At 37.2% G+C, this 15,744-nt stretch overlaps 2 protein-coding genes across 2 annotated transcripts; one reads left to right on the top strand and one right to left on the bottom strand.

Moving 5' to 3' along the window:
- Nucleotides 1-5,803: 5,803 nt before the first annotated feature.
- On the top strand, nt 5,804-10,184 carry LOC133701754 (ethylene-overproduction protein 1-like). The gene is made up of 4 exons (XM_062125824.1): nt 5,804-8,128; nt 8,650-8,941; nt 9,027-9,336; nt 9,495-10,184. Exons 1-4 carry the CDS (start codon nt 6,222-6,224, stop codon nt 9,722-9,724), a joined length of 2,739 nt encoding a protein of 912 aa, XP_061981808.1. The 5' UTR covers nt 5,804-6,221; the 3' UTR covers nt 9,725-10,184.
- A 322-nt stretch (nt 10,185-10,506) lies between these two features.
- LOC133701758 (inactive receptor-like serine/threonine-protein kinase At2g40270) lies at nt 10,507-15,429 on the bottom strand. Its single transcript, XM_062125835.1, has 9 exons — nt 14,966-15,429; nt 14,703-14,841; nt 13,942-14,013; nt 13,716-13,862; nt 13,493-13,618; nt 12,425-13,008; nt 12,033-12,223; nt 11,821-11,953; nt 10,507-11,358 (listed from the first exon to the last, which is right to left on the bottom strand). Exons 1-9 carry the CDS (start codon nt 15,078-15,080, stop codon nt 10,748-10,750), a joined length of 2,118 nt encoding a protein of 705 aa, XP_061981819.1. The 5' UTR covers nt 15,081-15,429; the 3' UTR covers nt 10,507-10,747.
- Between the last annotated feature and the right edge of the window lie 315 nt (nt 15,430-15,744).

The raw sequence follows: 15,744 nt of genomic DNA, 5'->3' as shown, positions 1-15,744 counted from the left end.
GAATTTTCCTTTTTCTTAATTTTTTTGGATTTTTATAAATAATAATAGAAATAAAATAACATTTGAGAAAATCTTGGTGGATCCAAAATTGGGTTACAACAAATATAATGGCCTGACCAACTCGAGGGAGCATATAGTTGGTGCATATCTTGATCTTGCTATTGCATATTCTCTGTTATGTGCATCAACTTGTGCTTTTTTTGCTGAGAATTGTAATAAGAAGACCTAATACCCATCCATTAGAGATTATGAAGCTATTGTCCTAGGGAGATCAAGTTAATCCCTTCCTTGAAAGATGTATGAAAGCCTTTATTACAGATATGTAGATGAGAAATGTATGTTAGAGATATATTATTTTTATTTTAAAAAACTTACATCCCTATTAAGGATTGCACATCCAAAGGTGATTTGAATGATAGGCATGAGAGATGTTCTTAAGAGGAATATGTTTATGAAGTGGCGCAAAGGTGTTTGCTTTGACTATCTTAATAACTTTGAATAAGTGATTCTATTTTTATTTAAGGGAGATATAAATCCTTATAATACATCAAATACTTATGGGCTGATCCCTCATGGTTCTTCCTTGATCTTTCATTTTTATCAAGAGAATAATTTTATCTAGAAGGCCTTTCATGCTAGTTGTCCTTATAAAAATGAAGGGGTACATGTCCTAGCAAATTGGCCTATTCCACTCGTATGTAATTTTTTATGAATTGTTTCACCTTGAGTAAGCTTATATATGGTAAGGTATAAAATCTTCTCCATGGGGCATGTTTCCTTACCCCTCTTATCAAGGCCTCTAAGGCTATTGGTTTAAGCAATTCTTTCATCTTAAGCATCTTTTTATTGAACCTCTTCAAATATGTTTCTGTAAATTCTCCCTCTTATTTGATAACACCAAATAACTTCATAAAGCTTTTCTTGGTGAGTATTCTAATGTTGAAGCATGCCATTAGGTTGGCACAAAGGTTACTAAATCCTTTAATAGAGCTTACCTTTAAATTATTATACCATGAATGCATAGACCCTTATAAGGTTATGAGGAGTATTGTTTTTCACATTGATTAACTATCCTAGATGACCAACTCTAAGCTACCGCGCACACTTTGTTCTTTATGTGATGCCTAAGACCCTCTTACCAATTCATCATGGGTTGATTTTGGATCCTTTATTCTCCAGTGCAGTCTCGAACTGACATATTTTTTAGGTGATACCTAAAGTCCTCTCACCAATTCTTCAGGGGTTGATCCCAGATCCTTTATTCTCCAGTGCAGTCTTAGACTAACACATTCTCTGGATGATTCCAAAGTGCCTCTCACCAATTCACCAGGGATTGATCTTGGATCTCTTGCCTTTTCAATGCAGTCTTGGACTGGCACGATTCTTTAGTAGGGCTCCCAGAATTTATATCATCTCTATAGATGATCTTGTATCTCCCACTCTTAGGATAACCTCTCTCTAATAGAGTGCTCTTACGCCCCATTACATCATGAAGAAAACCACAAGCCATCCACTCTTAGAAAACAACCACTTTTTAGTGGGGGGCTCTCATGCCTCATGTCATCTCAGAAAGGTCACATACCTCTCACACTTCAATATGACAACTCTTTAAATGATGTATTTGGTCTCTCTAGTGCAATAACACCACTCTTTATGGGTTCGTCCCATTCACTCGTTAGAAAGTTTTCTAAGTATAAGTGTTGATATAAGTGCGTCGCGCTAGCAACTTAGAAAAATTTTTAAGTATAGGTTCCTCCTTCACGGGTTCCTCTCATCCACTTAGAAATTTTCTAAGTATGAGTTCCTTCATGGTTCCCTTCTATATACTTAGATATTCCTTTTTTCAATCATGATGTATGCCCCTACACATGGGGCTCTTTAGTATATTACCGCGAGTTTTCACTCAATTTTCATACAAAGAAAACTCGACAAAACTTGTGGAGTTTTCACTAGGAAATTTTAAAAATCTTTACATATAAATATCACATAGATTTAGGAGGTTACTGTGAAATCCAAATTTAACAGGCCCAAAAAATCATAAAAGGCCTAAAAAAATCCTTATGGGCTTGGGCTATCATGCTTAAGCCTAACTACCACCAAGGTGCATGGGCTTGGGCATGATATCCCGGGCATATGCTTGGCGTGCTGCCTAGCACCTATATGGGCTCAGGCTACCATGCCCAAGCCCGACGTGTTTGGGTCTATATAACGTGTCTGGACCTGTTTTTCATCTCTAATGGGTTTAGGCACCTTGCTTGAGCCCAACACTCCCTTGAAATTTTTTTTAAGATCCCATGCGAGTTCTTCAGTATTTTATATTGATCCATTATATAAAAAGACAAAATTCATAGATTATAAATACACAATAAATCCTTCCAATTCTGGTTTCACAATCTCTTCATTCTTAACATTTCCAGCATATATATTTTTAGAGTTTATCTCTCTAAAATATCATTGAACTTTCTCTTTATAAAGTTATTAACTTAAACATCTAAAAGTCCATACTTCCATCAAATGAGGCCTTTTACAAGTACCAACTATCAATCACCTGGGCTTTCTATATCAAGCCATTAAACACCTTGGCTATGAAGAATGGATTAGATTGCTTAAACTAAGAAATCAATCGATTATCCAACACATTAGTTTTTTCCCTAAACATCTTTGATTTTAGGACCTCATCACTTTCTTATTTCTCTTTATATCCTTCTTTATACGTGTAAATTATCAACTATAGTTAAAATATGTAACCAACCTTTCTAATCTAAACACCAACATGTTTTGTATGATTTAATTCATTTTTTAACTGAATTCCTCTCTTACATTTCAACATAAGATTTGAAGGCTCTTAGAAAAGTGATATAATGAAGAATTTTACAGTAAAAGTAGCATTATAATTCACCAATTTGAGATCCATGACATGTGTGCGTGGAAGGTTATTACGGATACATAGACTAGATGGATGGGTTAGGGTTGGATACTGAACAATGAAGCTTTCGGGTTCATAAACACAATATCAACCATGAACAAATATGTGAAAATATTAGCATGACATATAATGTTTCGGGATATAAGAGACGGAGATAGTGGAAACAAGATAAAAAAAAAACAAAGACAGAATTATGTTTGACAATGGTGTATAAGACAAAGTAACTATTTTTGTATCATGTTTGGTTATGATAAACAAAATATATTAAAAAAAACATATTTTATCCTTAGCATATATTATTATCAAACTTACATATTTTAAAAAATAATTAGATGTTATCTTGTTTACTTTTGTTTATATTAAGTTTTGAAATCAATAATATTATAATAACTCCAATTATAAAACCCGGATTGGCCTGGTGGGTTAACCCGAGGCCTAGATCGGTCCGGGGTTAAGAAAAAATAGAGAAATTATTGATCCAACCTGACTCGATCAAGACCCAAGTCAATCCATGACTGGGTTGATCCGGGACAAAATATGGGTAAAAAACCCGTTGAATTTTGTTTGATTTTTTGGGTCAAAATAAGGTTGTTTTGATTCCTTTAAAAAATAATTAGGTCAACCCGGGTTGACCATCTCGACTTGTGACTCGGACTTTATCCCGTGTCAACTTTCGATTTGGATTTTAAAAATATAATAATAATCATTTTTATACATATATTGATTTAGGTCAACCCGCGTTCACACTCTCTATTTGTGACTCGGGCCTTGCTACGAGTCGACCCCCAGGTCATATTTTAAAACTATGATAAGAATCATTTTTATCATTACATTCATTTGAATCATCGTTTAACCTAACTTATAACTCGAGCTTTGCTTTGGGTCGACTCTTGAGTTAAGTTTTTTAAACTGTGATGACAACCACTTTTATTTTTATGTTAACTTGAGTCAACCCGAATAGAATCTCTTGACTTATGACTCGAGTCTTATCTCAGATCGACTCTCGAGTTAAGTTTTAAAATTATGAAAATAGCTATTTTTATCCTTACATGTTTTAGTTGAACAATTTTAGAATTAAGAGTTTCTAATGATAATATTTTGAGAATAAAAAAATATTATTTCTTGAAACATATTATTTTCTGTTTTGAAAGTTGAAAAAATCACTCTAAAATTATCTAATAAATAAATTTATTTTTATATTTTTATTTTTCTAATCAAATACATTTCTATATTTATTATCTATGTTCCTTTTATTCTAAAATAATAACCGAACACTGTATAAGAATTGAGATTGAGGTCATCCTAATTGTAACCCTTGTACCATAATTTCAGGCATGCTGAATCCGCGATCACATGCTGTTTCTCTGGAACACAACTCACATGGATAAGATGTCTGCTATATGTTGCCGCAGGTGTACATATACGTGGACGATGAGTTGACCATAATGCCAAATGGGTGCACATGAGTTAAAATGATCGAAATCTAAAACTTGAAGGACCAGAGTGGGCTGTGCTTGTCCTTCCTCTGTTAAGACTAAGATGTCCAGTAAGAATGAATGCATCTGAGCTTGCTTCAGGATTTATCACATGATGTCTTAAAACACGTGAGCACAACCCTTGTCTGCCGAGACCTGTTTGAGGCTGCGCATATTATTATTATTATTATTATTATTATTATTTTGAATTTTTATTGTGAGTTTGCAAGTTGCGGGTTATATTTAGACTTGTTTTCTTGAGGTGTCCTCCCATGATTCCGATAATTTTGTCATTGGGAACTGCTAGTGGAGGGAAAAGCATCCAAGAACAGGTTTTTCTTTAAGAAAGGGATGGTTTAGATCTATTGCACCTAACCATCAATAATGTGGTCTGTGTGTTGTTCTCTTTTTTCAATCTTTTTAGACAATGCTTGGTCCTCTCACTTGACATCTGCACGTGTCATGTTAGAAGACCTTGTGGCTTAATTTATGCATATCTTTAAATTGGGATTCACTTCCCTTTTGTTAATCTACGCTGGAAACTAAAAATATAGGTTGGATTACGACATTTCACCAGGCTAAGGCTAATACATGTGATGCTTCTTATCTCTCAAATAATCATTAATAATTAATTACGAGAGTAGTTTAATTAATCAGATCTTGAGTTTATTTCTAATAGTCACGAATTCGAGTTCTTTTAGGGCCACTAAAAACTTACATGATTGTTAACTTCAGGAAATGTAAGATTAGTCGAGATACATTTAAACTGACTCGAACATCCACATTAATAAAAAAAAATCATCAATAATTAGCGATTATCACTATAAAGTCCGTTTTCTTTCATCAAATGGTTATCAAATACCATAATTTTTTATGGAAGGTGAAGTTTGCAACAATTTTTTTTTCTAAAACATAGTTCATATGATTGTATCATTAGTTATTTATTACATTATATTCTAAAATAACCTTGGAACGGGGAATTAGTACACAATGATAGCTGATGACTCAAAACTAAGGTCAAATAAAATATCTGCTTTGGAAGAAGAAGAAGAAGAAAACTTCAAAATGAAACCTCAAAATTGATGGTGTCCTTGATTTACTTCAAATAGAAAGAAAAGGAAGGCTTGATAAAGATGTGGGTCTGTTTGGTGCCGAGGACACCCAAGAAGCCTCCTTTACTTTTATTGATTCATAAATTTACTCCAGAGCTCCAACCTTTGCTTAGCATGCAAATTTGGTGCTGCTGCTAAAATCAACAATCTGTAGTTGAAGAAAAGACAGCTTAATTAACCTAAAATACCCTCTCTCTCTCTCTATCTCTCGCGTTGACCATCTATTAATGACACTGTAGCAAAAATGGAGTGGTTTTGAGTGCTGAACCTAAACCCATTAACTTTGGAGTGAGCCACCGAATCAACCAAGAACTTTCAGGTCACCAAAACTGTCGAAGTCCACATTAAGGGGCCCACTGCTACTGTATATCCAGAGAGATAGACCGGTAAAAAAAAGGACGCACACAACTCTCTCAAGAATCTGTTCCATGAAAGAAAAGATAACAATATGTCCAAAGTCCGGAATCCCAAAATTTTTTTCTCACGAACCAAACATCATTTTTAGCCGAACAGCCTGTCTATGTCTCCCCTCTCTGGTTTTTCTCTATTGGAGTTGTTTCTACTTTGCAGTCTAGAGGTAATAATGATATAACCTTTACAATATTTACTTTCTCATTGGATTCCTTTTTTTCTCTTTGAATCTCATGTTCTAGATAGATAGATATAGAGTGTCATACACAAGATAATTATCTTGAGTTAAGAAAAAAAATGCATGGTTTTAAGCTCTTTGATAGATTCAAGAGCACACAAGTCCATGCTTTAAGCCCCCAAGATAACAACTCCGGTTCAAGAGGAAAACTTTCAAAATCTAAATTTACAAACTCTGGCTCAGGAGCTCAAGCTTTACTTCCTTATGGACTCCCAACAACTGAGCTTCTTGAACCCCCTATAGACTCTTACTTGAAACCTATAGACTATGTGGAATCTTTAGCTGAAATTCATAGACGCCTGAATACTTGCTCACTAACGGATAAGTCAATATTATGCATGGAGCAGTATTCGATTTTGCGTGGATTAGGTGATCCTAAGTTGCTTAGAAGGTGCCTTTGCGCAGCGAGGCAATATGCTTTTGATGTGCACTCGAAGGCAGTGCTTTCTGCTTGGTTAAGGTTTGAGAGGAGAGAAGATGAGTTTATTGGTGTGTCATCAAAGGACTGTAGTGGGTACATCCTTGAATGTCCTATGGCTGCTTTGGTTTCTGGATACGATCCGAATTCGATTTATGATCGTTGCCAATGTGGTCAAGATGATCTTGAGGCATTTAGTAGTCAAATGTTGGTGGGGAATGAGAGCTCGAGTTTGGAGGAGGATGGTGATGTTTCATTTTGCATAGGTAATGAGTTGGTTCATTGTGTTAGATTCAAAATTGCTTCTCTTTCGGGCCCATTTAAGGCAATGCTATATGGTAGCTTTGTGGAGTCGAGAAGAGATAAGATTGATTTTTCGAAGACTGGGATATCAGTGGAGGGGATGAGAGCAGTGGAAGTGTACAGTAGGACTAGGAGAGTTGATTTGTTTTGCCCTGCGATTGTTTTGGAGTTACTTTCTTTTGCTAACATGTTTTGTTGTGAGGAGTTGAAGTGTGTTTGTGATGCTCATTTGGCTTCGTTGGTCTGTGGGATTGAGGATGCATTGATTCTTATTAATCATGCCTTGGAAGAAAGGGCAAATCTTCTCGTAGCCTCTTGCTTACAGGTGTTTCTAAGAGAGCTCCCAAACTCTCTGTATAACCACAAAGTGAGGGGTGTTTTTTGTATCCCAGAGGCGAGGGAGAGATTGGCCATGCTGGGGCACGCTTCATTCTTCCTCTATTATTTCCTGAGCCAGGTTGCTATGGAGGAGAATATGGCACTGAGCACAACAGTGATGTTATTAGAGGGGTTGGAAGAGTTTGCTACAGAAAAGTGGCAGAAAGCACTTGCTTTGCATCAACTAGGCTGTGTAATGCTTGAGAGAAAAGAATACAAGGGTGCCCAATTTTATTTTGAGGCAGCTGTTGATGCAGGTCATGTTTATTCATTAGCAGGTGTTGCTAGGACCAAGTACAAACAAGGGCAACAGTATTCAGCATTTAGGTTGATGAACTCTCTTATTTTTGAATATAAACCTGTAGGGTGGATGTACCAAGAGCGATCTCTGTATGGTGTTGGACGGGAGAAAATAATAGATTTGAATACTGCAACTGAACTGGATCCAACCCTTTCATTTCCATACAAATTCAGAGCTGTTATGAAGGTGGAAGAGAAACAGATTAGGGCAGCTATTCAAGAGATTGATAAAATTATCGGGTTCAAGCTCTCACCTGATTGTCTTGAGTTGCGGGCATGGTTTGTCATTGCTCTTGAAGATTATGAAAGTGCTTTGAGGGATATTCGAGCATTATTAACCTTGAAGCCTAATTACATGATGTTCCATGGGAAGGTGAGTGGAGAGCACTTGGTTGAGCTTCTCAGCCATCGTGTTCAGCAATGGAGTATGGCTGACTGCTGGATGCAGCTTTACGAAAGATGGTCTTCTGTTGATGACATTGGCTCTCTGGCTGTCATACATCAGATGCTGGTAAATGATCCCACAAAGAGCCTACTATGGTTTCGACAATCTTTGCTTCTTTTGCGGTAAGTTTTGTGATGGAACAACTTTTTATTTAGCTCAAGCAGCTGCACTATTATGCAGTTTAATCATCATCAAGTTTGACTTCTAATAAGCTTATACCATTTTGCATTACTTTATTTGTTTAAAATTCTTCTCTGCAATCTTTGGAAACCTGCATCCCTTGCATGTTTCTGTGTAGCAATCTCATTTTTCTTTCCATCAGATAATAAACCCATATCCAGCTTGAAAACATTATGTTTCTGTACATTTTATCAAATAAACTCATACAATTCATTGCATGAATAATGTGTTAATAATGAAGCGATCCTATTTTTTCTTGATCTGATATAGTGATTCTAAATCTCATGTTCATTTTTGTTTCTTTTGTTTCATTGTCTACACATCTTTCCTTTTATGCACTTCTGGAACAACAAGGAATCTTTCCTGTACGTGCAGTATAATGAATTTGGACTTGTCTTGTAGATGTTTGACCTTGTTATATTCATTAACATGAAATATACTACTGGATAACTTAATGCACTAGGTTAAATTGTCAGAAGGCCGCAATCCGCTGTTTGCGGTTGGCTAGAAATCATTCCAGTTCTGTGCATGAACGACTGATATATGAAGGATGGCTTTTATATGACACTGGTCATCGTGAAGAAGCTCTCTCTAGGGCTGAGAAATCCATTTCGATCCAGAGGTCATTTGAAGCTTTCTTCCTTAAGGCATATACATTAGCTGATACAAATCTGGATCCTGAATCTTCATCTACTGTCATCCAACTTCTGGAGGAAGCTCTTAGATGCCCTTCAGATGGTCTTAGGAAAGGACAAGTGAGTAATGGCTATACTAGTATGTTTCTCATATGCCCATCTGTGCTCGATGTACTTGTTTGATATGAGTGTTGATAATGTGCAGGCATTGAATAATTTAGGAAGTATTTATGTGGATTGTGGTAAGCTGGATCAGGCTGCAGACTGCTACAAGAATGCCCTTAACATCAAGCATACAAGAGCTCATCAAGGTCTGGCGCGTGTCTATCATATAAAAAATCAACGAAAAGCTGCATTTGATGAGATGACCAAGCTAATAGAGAAGGCACATTACAGTGCATCAGCATTTGAGAAACGATCAGAATACTGTGACCGCGAGAAGGCAAAAGATGACCTTAATATGGCAACACTTCTGGATCCTCAAAGAACATACCCATACAGATACAGAGCAGCTGGTAATCAGCACCACTCCTTTTTGGAAATTCTGCCCCCTTTCGATGCAACTCCTCATAATTTCACACTTATTTCAATTCCATTCTATTGACTTCATTTTTCTTCTCTTTGCTTGAACACTATTATTGACTGCGAAATCAAAACTTACTCTTATTCTCAGTGCTAATGGATGACCAAAAGGAAGCTGAAGCTCTAGAAGAGCTTACTAAGGCCATTGCTTTCAAGCCTGAGTTGCAAATGCTCCATCTTCGAGCAGCATTTTATGAATCAATGGGAGACAAAACCTCTGCTCTTCAAGATTGTGAGGCAGCTCTCTGCCTGGACCCAAACCACTCAGACACACTTGATCTGTATAATAGAACACAAGACCAAGCTACACGAAGCATTTGAGCTTTTCTTTTTCATTTTTTTGAAATCATGGTTATCAGGCATCCAGCGACAAAACCATCCCACCAGCTATGAGAAGGAAGGACTGCATCAAGAAGCTGTAATGAACTCATTAGTATATACATCTTAATGGTATTGATGTTAGAGTTAGAAAAGAGTGTTGCAAACTGCATTTAGACAATGCCCCTCGCAGATAGTTATGTACAGGCATGACCACATGATCAATTAGTGGTATGGGATTGATGCTGGAAGGGTTCATGTACAGCAACTTCATGCTATTGATACTCTAGAATGTTATAGGTTTCACAATTTGTCTCTCATTAGAAACAGGAATTATTTTCCTTCTTCCTCCTTGAGTTCATTCGTGTACATGAACAAAAGCTAGGGAAGGGATTTAAATCACTTATGTTGTATCATGCTTTTCTTTAAACTAAAGATAGCAGAAGTGATGTTCTCGAGTTAACTACTGTTGTAGTTCTGCATTTCTCCATCTGACCACTTTCTGGTTTCTACTTCTTTTGTTTTCAGCTCATTCTCTTCTCTTCTATATTTCCATGCCTAACTTGCATTTTGGCTGAGTGAGCTCATATGCAGTAACTACAAGGAATTGGGTTGATTTTTTACTGTGACAAATCCGGGGGCTGAGATTTCTCTATATGCTCCGGACCACCCCCTAACAATAAATGCATACAAAGTCATAAACAAGGGTGATAGGTGTTTGAAGGTTACAGCAGTGGTAGACTTTGACTCAAATTTTTCATCCTGAGAGTATTTGCAACTGGTAATATTCAAAAACTGACCTTTTTTTATTTTGCAAGTATACTTACAGATACTTGAATTTTATACAGACGACTTTGGCATTGGAGAAAGAACAAAGCAATGGACAGACAAGAGGTCTCCCTTCCTCAGTTATATACAAACATTAATTAGATACAAGTATTATCTACCCTATAAAGCACTGCTTCTGAGAAACCAGCAAGAGAATCAGGGAAAACAGGACATGAAAAGAACACTTGAATCCGAATTTCAGACTGAGTTAACCTCGCAACTTCCTTCTGTAGACATAATTTCAAGTTCTGCCCACCAAAGGGGTGATAATTTTGGTGTTGCTCCATCAGGTCCCACTGATGTGATCTCTTTTAACTTGGCTGCAATCTCTTTCATCGTTGGTCTGTGCTTTGGATCAGGATGAATGCAATTTCTTATTACTTCAGACAATTTCTCAAGCTCGTCCTCTTGGAAAGATTTTAGAGTTGGATCCACCTTTTCTTTTAATGGTTGCTCTCCTCTCAGGTAATCTGATGCCCAGTCAGCAAGATTGTCCACTGCATATGGGATCCTACCGGTTATCATTTCAAACAAAATTACCCCAAAACTGTAAATATTGCTCTCTGGATCTGATGATTGTGATTCTAGAAGCTCCATGGATGGTGATCCAGTCTTTGCTGCTGTTGCATTATTCCAGAAACTGAAATCTGATATTTTAGCTGCATAGTCTTCAGTTAGATATATTGACGATGATTGCAGGTTTTTATGGGCTACAGGTGGAGTTAGTTGATGCATGTATTCGAGGCAATATGCCACGCCCATTGCTATTCGTAGTCTCATTCCCCAGTCCAAGTGTTCGGCTTCTTTTACTACAAGAAATCAAGAATTCAACTGTCATCCATACCATAAAACAGTACTATAGGTCAGTTACTGAAACTTCAATGACCTATAAATGCTATGATGCAAATGCACTGCAGCCATCAAGTATGCAGTCTAACTGAGAAGTAGAACGGCTTCCTTTGTAGATTGTTGCAAAATACAAGGATATGAATTTGATTTGCAGTTCTGAGAGAGTACTAAATGAATAGGAAAAATCCAATTCTTCTTTCTTCTTTCTTTCCTTTTATCATCTTTTGAGATGCATATTCAGTTCTATGCAAATAAAAATTCAGTGCTAGTTCACATATTGAACAAAAGCCGGCACTGATATTTTCTATGAGCACACGTCCTATAAATGCCATATTAATTTAATGATCCAGCAGAATGTAACTATATCTTAGATACGATCACTTGACGAATTCAGAAGAGGCATAAAAATTCAAGGTACTTACCGTGCAGATGTTCAAACAGAGTTCCATTTGGAGCATATTCAAAAACCATTATTCTTGTGAAAGGCTCATCTTCTTCACAAAATCCAATAAGGTTGACAAAATTCTTGTGGTTCATTTTCGATAATGTGTCAATCTGAAAGGTTAGCAAAATTAGCATCAAGGGGGGCGCCAATATTAAATGGATGAAGCTAGCAAATTTCAATTTCAAGAACCTTATTTCTGAATTGGGCTTCCAAGTTTTTCGACCAGTCTTCACGCGATTTTACTGCAGTAGATGTCACAGCTATTTCAACCCCACTCGATAGTGTCCCCTTGTACACTGTGCCATCTGAAAAGGGGCCAATAATGTTACTGAAATCTTCACAAGCGACCTCAAGTTCTGGTCTCTTGAGTTTTGGTACACCTGAAAAGACACATTACCAAAAATCAGAAAAGACAAGATTGAATCAAAATCTATACATGTCATTTGTGGAAGCAGCAGATGCAAAAGCTGTGGTGAAGGAGCTATGTTAATCCACAAATTTTATGCCTCCGTGCTTGGCAATTTCAGGGTTTTTGTGTGTGCGCACAAGTGCATGTGATCCATACGAAAAAGAAGATTTACCCGTTACAAATGCCTTTTGTAGCTGCCCACTTAAACCTGTGGCCCAAGGTTTGACAGTGACTACCTTGCTTCTTCTCAAGAGAAAAAAGCCAACGGCTGAAATCAAAGCAAACATCGAGCCAGCAATAACACCAGCAATGAGAACAGTGTGATTTTTTGACTTTGAATGCTCCAAATGACTTGGACTTGGAGCAGGGACCTTTGACACCCCATCATATTGTGGTTGTACAATAAAGACATTTGGTCGATTTTCTGGTGCAGGTGAAGCTGGAGTTGGTGCAATCATGGGTGAGGGTGAAGGAGGCAATGGAAGACTGGAGGGGGATTCTGCTGGAGAAAATGATGGAGACTCCGAAGGGGATGGTGATGGGAAGAATGATGGAGACGGTGATAAAGACGGCGAGTCTGAGGGTGCCATTGATGGTGATAGTTGAGATCCGGATGGTGACAATAAAGATGGAGAAGGCGATGCTTCAGAACCACTTTGATTTGCTTTACGACGATTGTTGTCTATGGGTGGATTCGGAGGATCTGCCACCTGCAGCAGCATCCGGTGAGCTATATTTCTAGATTGAACATTGTTCCTGACAAATAAAATAAGTGTTGTCAGGAAGCTGGTGGGAAGTTAATTTAAGTTGAGAACTGAAAGCACTTGTTAGTGTAAACTAAACTGAAAGCACAAGTAGTAGATTCCACGAAAAAAGTAGTTGAAATCAGGGAAAAACTGAGGCACACAAAAGTCGCTTCATGTTTCGCCTTGCATACACCGGCGGAGGTCCTCTGTTTGCATTAGCAAATTTGGGAGATGGCAGAATAAATCAAAAGCTGGATTGTACATTGTGATAAACTAGGAAGTCAGTTTCTTTGGAATTGATTTTATGGCCATTGCATTCTCCTATAAGTTGCTTTAGCTTTTTCGTCTTTTCCTTTTAGTTATTATTCTAATATCATAACCACCTCCCCTCTCATAAGCCACCACTTCCTCTCCTACTTTTTCTGCCTTGACATCTCTATAGCGGCTGCATCAAGTATCAGCTTGTAGGAGTAACAGTAATAGCACTTGCTTACCAGGTAATGTCTCTGCAGCAACAGGAAGCTCTTAACTGATTTTCATCTGTCTGAACTTCAGAAAGCACCTTGAGGTCATTTACTTCAGGAGATATGCCATCTAGAAACTTGTTATTGTCAAGCAAGCTGCAATAAGGATCAGAGATGATTTAGTCAAACCATTCAAGCTTAAAAAGGAAAAAACTAAGTAATATATATAATCGGCCAGGATGAATTAACTTACAGGGTAGTCAGTGATAGATTATTTGCAAAAAAGTTAGAAGGAAATGGTCCACTAAAGTTATTATATCCCAAGTCCAACACCTCCAGCTCCTCCAGTTCTCCAATCTCTCTAGGAATGTTTCCGTAGAAAGAATTGTTGCGTAAATTTCTGAATGGAAAATGTGAATTAGATAAAAACCCATAAAATGGTTTCCAAAGATCAAATCCAGGCTGAGGTTTAAACTTACAATGATTTTAAGTAAGCTAGTCTCCCAAGTTCAGGTGCCAGTGTCCCTCCAAGACAGAGATCTGTCAAATGCCTGCAAGTTGAACATTTCTGACTTTAAGGAAATAGAAAAAAAAAAAAAAAAACTTTGCTACTAAGAGGAGAAATGACTGGATGTTTGATACATGCTAAATGATAATAAACTTCATAATTACACCAGATAATTACTGCATAAATGGGGTAAGAGTAGCGTACGAAAAGGTGAAAAAGAAGAGTATAGATGACATGATAAAATGACAAAAGGAAGAAAAAGAAAAGCTAGAATTGCTCCATGGAGGCCCGCATTATTATGAACTGTCCATGGAGACATCACACACTGCATTAAATAGTTTGTCATCTGATCACTTCTAGGGAAAGCTTTATACCATGATCGATTCTGCACCAACAAGTAAAATGACTGACAACAATACAGACTCTATGTATTCCTTCACTTCAAGTTCATCCAACAATTAAACTCAATATGACAACTCAAGTCTGGATTTTGATCCAACATTTCTGACTTTAGAATCTGCTTGGATAAAGTAAACGTTATTCACGAGCATTTCACATTTCCAGTAATATACAAGTGGAATTTACCATCTCTAAACACATTGGATCTTTGATTCAACTAAATGGACCATCCAAAATCACAAATTTAATTAACTTGCAAGCAAAAAGGATAAAGATATACTACTGTAGGATCAGAATGCTTGATTACTTATTATTTGACACTTTCTTACTTACAAGATCACAACTTGGCCACCAGAGCATTCGACACCAAACCAAGAACAAGGATCAATATCTCCATCTTTCTCAATCCAATTCGATAAAGCTCCGTGTGGATCTCTCTCCACCATCTCTCTAAACCTCAACAAAGCCAAACCTGCACCATTTTCAAACACGATCACATTTCTATATAAAAGAACACCAACTTTAACAAAGCTGTAAGGAATTGCCAAACAAAAGCTCGTAGCTATATGGACATAAAACGTAGCATAACTCGTCACCTTCCGTGTTTAGAGACCAACAAAAGCTCAAGCTTTGCGGCAGTAACAACAGAACCAGCATCAAAATCTTCATGCGAAGCTTCACACCGTTCAATCTCCACCACCCGTCCATCATTAAAAAGACAGTCAACAACTTGTGAAAGTAATTCTTGGGGTAGAAATATGTATCAAAAACACACTAGAGAAATAAAGAAAACAAAAAAAAGAGAGAGAGAAAGGGGAGGGAGCTTGACGGAGTCTTGGCTTGGCAAGTGGAGCTAGCTAATTTAGAAGAGAAGAGAAGAGAAGAAAGCGCGTGCGTATGGGGCGATTTAAAACGTTTTTTTTAATCAAAGACGACGACGAAGGCCGAAACATTACAAATTACCCGAAATATCGGGCTAAGAGACTAAAAAATTGTGTGCGGCGGTTCAATAACGTTGGGTTTTGTTTGTCTGGTTGCTGATGGATTGGACTCTGTCTTCTCTACAAACAAATTTATATATAGCGCCGTCCTCTGAGCTTCCCTCCACAACCACTTGCTTGTCACGTGACGTGTAGTTGTGATTCCTTTTCTACCTGTGTAATTTTTTTTGTTTTTTATATTGAATATTATCCACGTAGTAAATCGAAGAAAAATTCGAATCTGTGACAGATCAACAATTATGCGGGATTCCTTCAAACGAAGAAACCGGTCTGAGCATCCCCGTTTGATTAACTCAACAGATTGATTCCAAATGTTGCAGTTGCATGTTCCATGGACGTTGCAAGACACCTTCCTGATCTTGCCTGTGTTTATA

Source organism: Populus nigra, chromosome 1, assembly GCF_951802175.1.
Source record: "Populus nigra chromosome 1, ddPopNigr1.1, whole genome shotgun sequence".
Classification (NCBI taxonomy): Eukaryota; Viridiplantae; Streptophyta; class Magnoliopsida; order Malpighiales; family Salicaceae; genus Populus; species Populus nigra.
Note: the sequence above shows the minus strand (reverse complement) of the source record. Positions and strands in the feature narration are given on the sequence as shown.